The sequence below is a fragment of the Astatotilapia calliptera genome, chromosome 13 (genome assembly GCF_964374335.1).
Source record: "Astatotilapia calliptera chromosome 13, fAstCal68.1, whole genome shotgun sequence".
Taxonomy (NCBI): Eukaryota; Metazoa; Chordata; class Actinopteri; order Cichliformes; family Cichlidae; genus Astatotilapia; species Astatotilapia calliptera.
Window position 1 is genome coordinate 23829577 of NC_137434.1, and position 8125 is coordinate 23837701.

Here is an 8125-nt window from a genome sequence, read left to right on the forward strand (position 1 = left end):
TTTAAATGTGGTAAGGTCGTTAGAGTCAAATGTGCTGCAGGTCTTGATGGAGGTCCTAAAAATAAGCATTTTGGTTTAATTCGATAAAATGTGGAAAATGTGTAACAGAATGGCAACTGCATAACCTGACAGTGCACTACCATAAACAACAGCAGCTGTTTCAGCAGCTGAATAATCATTCTAACAGCTGATCATCAGCTGGGCCTGAACTGGTAGCATTCTGTTTTTGTTGATTGGTTATAATTATACTAATTTCTGAGATGCATTGTAACAGTTTTCGAGGTTTCCAGGACACTTTTGTGGCACCTTTACTCGAAACAAATAAAAGCGACCTGTTGTGCTTTACCCTATTTTATGTGGGACCAACCGTAAAAGCACCTAAAGTAATGCCAGCATTGCATTTGCACATAACTGGATGAGTTGCAAATATAGTGTAACATTATCAGTGTTGCTCAGTGCTCTTAAAATGCCTGGACTACATACACTCTTCTACAACACTGCTACAGAAAAACATAAATACAAAATAAATTGTATAGCTAACATGACTATGTTCTACAAAAGACAAGGTAAGTTTATATTACAGTATCAAATATAACACTAATATCAATGTAATCTGACGTTGTTTCAGCTGTTTCTTCAACCATGCCTATCTTATATTTTTTTGTTAGTATACTGTCATTTGAAAAGACAAGTAAACAGACGTATGCAGGTTGTTACTATGAACCAAATTTTGGGAGAAAAAGTTTCAAACAATGATCTCTAATCTCTATGAGCCAGAATCTCAGGCTTCAGTCTGTTTTTTTCCATGTGATGTTTCTATACAGTCGTCTTCTACAGGGGCAGCACGTAGAACTCTCAGTGCTGCCCCTCGGCAGGCTTCGAGATGTCAGGCAATCAGAGGAAAATAGACTTTAGTAAAGAAATCTAGGGATTGTTTTGGACAAGAGGACGAACTCAGGGGCAACATATAAAACAGGTATATCGAAGACGTTTTTTAAACTTTGAGACATGCAAAGCTAATCTAGTGGAATCCCAGAATAAAAATACAGAGGTGGAAATGAGCATAATATGTACCTTTTTAAGTTACTGACATGTGTAATTGAGCCATCAGTGCTGTTCTTTGTGACTGTTCGTTTCCTTTTAAGACAAGTGCTGAGAAAAATGTTTGACAGGTTTATTAAATGGGGAGTTTAAGTATAGTGAGAGAAGAGAAGATATCTGCATAATTTAAAAGTCAAAGTAGGTGGTGAACTGCTGGGCACGAAAATCAAAAAGTTGTCTTGAACACTGTCGTCAAAATATAGCACAAAGCTAGCTATTTAAAAATGAATGACTGGTACATAAAAGGAATATTTCATTGTTTGCGAATGCCCACCCACCACTGTCTCAGTGGCATCCAGCAGATTATAGTCTCGGCTCCTTTGTTTCAAGCTTGGGAGAGATTTACTGCTCACTAATCCATCATGGGCTGCCTAAGGTCATAAGAAAAACATATGTATCTGCTTTTGTTTTTAACAGGTGGATTTTCTTAAATATATTATACAGCTTAGGAATCCAGACATCACGCTGTAAAGCCAGCCTCACTGTGAAGAGATGCTGTCACTGTCTCTGAGCAGGCTGCTCCCTGTTTGTCATAACACATTTAAATGTAGATATGTGCAGCAGGAGCAGACTGACAGTGAGGCGGAGAGTTCATGCACAGAAACATGGTGGTTTCACATGTGTGAACCCCTATTTAAAAAAAAAACAAAAACAAAAACATAAAGATAGTACGTATCCAGTAATTTTCCCAAAATGTGTCTCATGACAGAGGCAACAAACGCAGGTGGTTCTCTGTCACAGCTAGCTGTCAACTCTCCAGTCCGTGCTGTCACGTCCTGTTGGATCTAAAAAACACAGAAAAGCTACTTTCTGTGTTTTTACTGAAGCCAGAACAGTTGGCTTAACAAATCCCACTTGTCTCTATAAGTTTAAAAAAGAAAGAATCTTAATTTTAGTTCATGTTTTTCCTGAGAAGTCTGGTCTGTGTGTTTTCTTTCAGTGAAATGTAACTCAAAATGGTATAACAGAAAGCCTAAATCCTCTTTATTAACTGATTCATAGCACCAGTTACAACATGGTGCAAGGCTTTCCAGACTCCATGAAGAAAAGTGAACATGATAAAAATAACTATTAGGATTATGTTTGGACAAATGTCAACTACTTTTGGATACATTTTTAGATTTAGTTTAATAAATAATAATGCCTCAGATGTTGATAATAAAATCCCAACAGCTAAATTTCAAACTGACCTGTAACTTAAAGGGAAATTAAAGTGAATGCTATCAAAAGCAGGACTTTTCACTCTCTATATTATACTGATAATCTATTTATGTGAAAACTGTAGAAATAAGTATCATGCCAGACATTTCTGAGCCATACAGTCTTTCCTTGGACATTTCCAATGGTCTTATGTAATCAGTAGTACATTTAATGCTTGTAATGCACACAGTGAAAAAGTGAAAGTGAAAAAATGAAATAATTTTAAAGATGAATATGCTTACTCTAAATACATGAGTGAGATATTGACAGTCCTACTAGAAACATTAATCAGAATGTTTAACACCCAGTAGTTTTTCCCCTCCTGGTAAAAAGATCACAGAAATGTTACTTTAAAAAAATCTCAATAAAGGATTCTTAATTAATTAGCCCTCCTCGTTATTTAGTTAATTAGACTAGTTGACTGTGTCGAGGCATTTATTATGTCTAGCTTTCCAAAACAGAGTAGAGTTCATTTTTAATGTTTAAATCGCATCATCCTTACCGTTCGACCGTCTGACAATATTCTCCAAAAAAGTATTCTGAGGGGCCACAAGTCCCCTCCGACCCCCCGCCATCCTGCCGCTTCACTCAGTCGTCTGCAGGTGAATCGTTACTCCGCAATCTGCAGTTTGTTTTCATGGTGTCTCAGGCTCTGAGCGGATTTCTTGGACAGAGGCTGGCTGTCTGGTGTGCTCATTAGCTACCTCCCAAGCCCGGTGTGGTGCGTTGGCGCCTCTTACGCACCTCATCATCCAGGAGAGGAGAGGAGAGACTCTGGGTCGGCTGTTATTGACTGGTGTTACTAACAGGACCTGGAGCTCCATCTGCTGGACATAATTATGCGTACACTGAAAGTTCGCAGTGGCTCCTGCTCTCAACAAACTGCAGTAGTGGAACTAAGAGCGTTTAAGTCACGCGGGGATTAGCAAATGAAAGAACCCAACAAGCACAACTCTGATGGCCAAAGGCGAAATGGAACCCCTAGGACAGACGTTTTGAAGTCATATTTCTCTTTGGAAAATAAATTAAATATCCACACAGAGGCCAAGGCAACTGCAAAGGGACTCAAAAATAACCTCAAAGAACTGAAAATGACCTCCAAACAGACACCACCCCCCAACTAACATAAAATATACATTAATAGACACAAAATCTTACAAAGACTACAACAATAGACCATGGGAATTAGGGCAAATCTTCTTAAAAGACCCTCAGTTTTTTGGGTTTTAGATGTAAAAGTCAAATCTCAAACAGTGAGGTTTAATCTCTCTTATAAGTTTGCAGGTGTTATTAAATTAAGAAAAAACCTTCCTAAAATCTCCCCAGGAGAATTCTGGTCAGTTAATTTGTAGGAACAGTAATGCTGAACTTTGTGGTTTCCTCTTTGTTTACTGCCGTGAGCTCTTTCTAGAACATTTTTTTCATCGCCTCATAAATCTTGCTCAATTATTTCGGACTCGTAGTTGGCCACACTAAGACAGGCTAAGAAAACAAATCCTGCAGTGACATTTCCATCGAAATTAAAACAGTTTAGGTGGAAAGAATGACGTCATGAATGGTTTGCAGGTGAGGGCTTCAGGTTTTCTGTCCTCACAGTTTGGGCTTGCCTGTTGTTGCAAGTCTAAATCAGACTGGATGGCTACTATGGAAACCAGCAACCAGCCTGCGCTGCAGAGAAGCTCTGGTTACCGCTGTTTTGTGCTACACCAATTAAAAAGGTGGAAAATGGCAGAATCTTCCTGCTGTTTTGCTATTTCACTGTCCTGCACACACTGATAGAAAGACAGGAGCAACCAGAGCACATTATCTTCTTATATTATTGCCAGTTACACTTTAACCCCTCATGTAGCATCTGCAGGCATTATGCACACAAAATCAAAGTGTTTATGCTCACCATGTGGACGTCATTGACGATAAACCCTCATTGGGGTGGGTACATGAGCCTGATGGCTCCATTTAAGGGCAGATGATTTCCGAGTCAGTGTTTGCTTTTCTTTCTTTCTTTTTTTTTTATTTGGTCACAACTTACTCCAGTCTTTCCTTAAAAGGATAATAATCAGGTCACCTGCTGGCTTTTCCACCTGTCTGGTGATATAATTATGAATTATTACATAAAAGCAATAACTGTTATCAGACAACAGTGTAATGCTGCGTGTGTGCAGATTGGTTGTGCTCTCACTGACAGTCAGTATCTTCTTTAGTGCTATCAATTAACTAAAACACAGATTTATGTAGAACACAAACTATATCAGCATCTCATACTATTGTTTGTGACACTTCTTTAAACCCTCATTGTAAAAAAAGAATTTTAACAAAAGTGTTTATACTATACAGTGAATTATTTCTTATATCCACGGCCAATACAGCATGTGTTATGCATTGTCTGCTTTATTGCTTGGAAATACTGAATGATGTCTTAAAGTAAACTACAGATAAATTTGCCTCAGGTCTGTGTTTCCATTTAAGGGCATGTAATTTGAGTTTGTGTTTGGGTCACACCTTCCTCCATGTCCTTAAAAGGTTCTTCCTCCAGATACGTATTGGTTCTGTCAATATTACTGATATGTGATGGCAATAACCACTGTTAGACAACAGTGTTGTGCTGCATCTGAGTTTTCATGAGGGCCAATAATCCAGAGTCTCTGGAGAGCCTTAGATTTGTGGCAATAGCAGGAATCATAAAGCATATCTTATCACAAGACTACAGAGCAGTAGATAAAATAACAAGGCTCATTACCTACAAACAATTCCTTAAAAGGATCAGTGAATAGAACCAAAGCATTTCCTTTAGATTAAAAAAAAATATTCCTCCCACTCTTATAAAAATTCAAAGGGTCAAAAAGGCTTTACAGTCACAACAAATTAAAATGTGTTCAATTGTTTGTTAAAGTTACATAATTGCACCCTAAATGCCCCAGATAATCGATATAATTTCTCAGTTTTCCTCATGGAATATACTTGTGCAGCTCATTCAGTTAAAGAGCTTTTGTAACCAGTGGGGAGGCTGAACTTAAAAGTGTATTTTGTTGTTAAGCTCTTAATTAAGGACGCACAGATAAAACGTGGCTTTTGAAGAGAATTTTATCCAAAGAAAGCTACATCGAAAGGAAGAATGCCAGTCACATTTTCAGCCGAACCCAAAACATCTGCGAACAGAGAGAGTGAGAACGGTCTTTTGGGAACACTTCAAGGTGGCTTCTCAGTTGACAATAAGCAAATCAGTAATAATAAGCCATAATAAACAAAAACAGGGCTTCTTTGGACAAATTAACTGTTTTAGATTGTTATACTATAAACACAGTCTTTGCATGTCACTTCACACGTTAACTTGACCAGTTCTTAGTGATTCTCAGATGACTCAGGTGATCTGTGATGCGTTTGTGTTCAGGAAAATTCGCAAAGCTGGCCTCCTTCAGCTTGAGCCAGTTCTGGGCTCTGCGTTCTGCTGCATGCCCGTGCTCCTGTTCCTGGGTCATGTACGGCCGGCTGATCCAGTACTCGTTCTCAGCTTCGCGCTCCAGCTGCTTCAGTGTGTTGCGTTTCATTTGCCAAGTAATCTGTCGAGGCCGTCGATACTTTCCGATCCACTGCTTTCCAGGAATACCTTTTCGCAGAAGGGTGAGGGTGAGGAACATGATGGCAAATTATTTCTGTGAAAGACAAAAACAGCTGAAATTAGGGACTGCTGTGGTGACAATTTATGACAGCAAAAGGGCTTTGGTGAAAATATAGCGGGGCTTCAGAGACACATTCAAAACTGGCAGAAAATAACCAAAAGACAAAGTGATTACAAACTTGAACATTTTAAATGAAAAATGATTTCTTTTGAGAAAGGGCTAAAAATAAAAAGTACATTGAGGGAAAGCTGTCAGGTTATACTGCCATTAAATCCAATGAAGGTTGGGACAGACTGGCAATTGCTTGACAAACCAGTTTACTAAGACGTTTGGATTTTCAAGTTTTGTTAAAAAAAAAAGAAAAGAAAAAAAGCATACAATAAACAATTCCCATAATGCTAACTACATACTGCTATGAATCCAACTGTACACTGAGAAACTTCACTATTTCACCAATAAAACTTCATTTTAGGGGAAACTTTATTTTTTTACTTTAATCTAACAGCCACACTCAGTATGCGTCAGGAGCAATTCAGCGTTCAGTATCTTGCCCAAGGATACTTCGGCATGCAGACTAGAGCCAGAGATTAAGCCACCAGCCTTCCGATTGGTAGACAACCCACTCTACCTCCTGAGCCACAGCCCGTAAAAAAAGAAAAAAAAAATGCTGCAAATGATGAAACATAAAAAGACCAGATTCAAGCCATCATGCTTCATGCTGCATTCAGATTTTCCTTTTAAAAAGGCCAAACGGAAAGAACAGAGTAGCTACCTAGACTTAGGAATGTTTACACTGCACTCCAAAATATTATAACTAATGGCGAGTTATTAAAAATAAATAAATAAATAAAATATGCACACTATGAATATCCTATACTAATCCTCTTGCTAATTAAAATAAATCTGACTTACATCTGAATCATTCATTTATTCCAACATTCACTATAAATATTGCAATGACATCCTTAAAGTACATTTTTAAGATAAGATAAGATAAGATGAGATAACCTTTATTAGTCCCACACGTGGGAAATTTGTTTTGTCACAGCAGGAAGTGGACAGTGCAAAAGTTATGAGGCAAAAATTAGAATACAATAAGAATAAATACAATTTTGGGGGTCATGTTAATTGTGTAGTGATACTCGGATATAAAATATATTATATATGATATAACAGGAAACAACTAGGGTTATAATGCAAAATGAGGAGCCTGGTGATGTGCATGAATAGAGTGGCATGGGACAAATTTCTAGCAAAACCTACATTTGCCCCCTAAATTATCTGCTTCGTGAACCAATATCAAATGTTAATTATACTATCAAACATTTATAAAAGGTAAGTTTTTATCCAACGGTTTTACTGAGGTCAGATTAAGCTGTATGTGATTCATCAACTAAAAACAACCTTGACGCCCCACAAGTAAATGCCCTTAACACAGAAACCGTTATAAAAAGAAAAAATTCATAAAATGTATTAAGAGTCTAACCTTTTTGTTATAAAGGTGGGAAAATATTTAAAAATATGGAACAAGCAAATACCTCAGCGTGGTTTAAATGCAAAGCTGTAAATGGAAGCTCTAAACGAAAGCTAATGTCAACCGTGCTTCACGTTGCAGAACAAGGACAGTTTAAAAACGGATCATTTCAGAGTCACAGCAAGCACACAATGGGAAACCACGCATCTAATCTTTAACTTACCTTCTAACTGCGTTAAAAGCAGCCGAATCTCTGACCAGAAGACAGGTTCACTCAATTTGATTATAATACAAAGAACAAAAAAGGCAGAAAACAAGCCGCATAACTAGCATCCGCAGCTAACTTCCCGGGTCATTGGTTGTATTTCCGGGCAAACTATGGGGCCTAAAAAGGCCCAAAAGTCTTCCGAAATACGCGTTTGTTTCTTTGTTTTTAAAGAAAGGCTTAAAACTATTTATAAATGTGTAATTAGGAAATTATTAGAAAAAAGTATCATACTCTGAAATTTAAATTGTTTATCAGGTCGTGTCATTGCAAATTTACGCATCTGAGCGTTAAAAAAACTGCTACTTTATTTAAGTTGTTTGTTTATTGTGAATTTAAATACTGCAATTCATATAAACCTTTTTTTCTGATCAAAGTTTTTGTTTGATATCCTGGAAAACCCGCTGAGTCAGAGGTGGTGACTAAAGCTAACTGACCCACCAATGACCTCTTTTTTTCTTTTCTTTT

The 8125-nt window shown here is 37.6% G+C and overlaps 1 protein-coding gene and 1 non-coding gene across 4 annotated transcripts in view; both read right to left on the bottom strand.

Moving 5' to 3' along the window:
• The window catches only part of kcnh1a (potassium voltage-gated channel, subfamily H (eag-related), member 1a), a 58826-nt gene extending 55784 nt beyond the window's left edge, over positions 1-3042 (bottom strand). For all 3 annotated transcript variants that reach the window (XM_080288302.1, XM_026190878.2, XM_026190875.2), the window contains exon 1: positions 2804-3042. Coding sequence is in view for 2 of the 3 variants with exons in the window: in XM_026190878.2 (XP_026046663.2) it covers positions 2804-2876 (73 nt within the window). In the remaining variant the exon portion in view is untranslated. The remainder of the gene's footprint in view (positions 1-2803) is intronic.
• A 2322-nt stretch (positions 3043-5364) lies between these two features.
• On the bottom strand, positions 5365-8097 carry LOC113035353 (uncharacterized). Its single transcript, XR_013900994.1, has 2 exons — positions 7616-8097; positions 5365-5951 (listed from the first exon to the last, which is right to left on the bottom strand). It is a non-coding gene; the product is annotated as an uncharacterized LOC113035353 (transcript).
• Between the last annotated feature and the right edge of the window lie 28 nt (positions 8098-8125).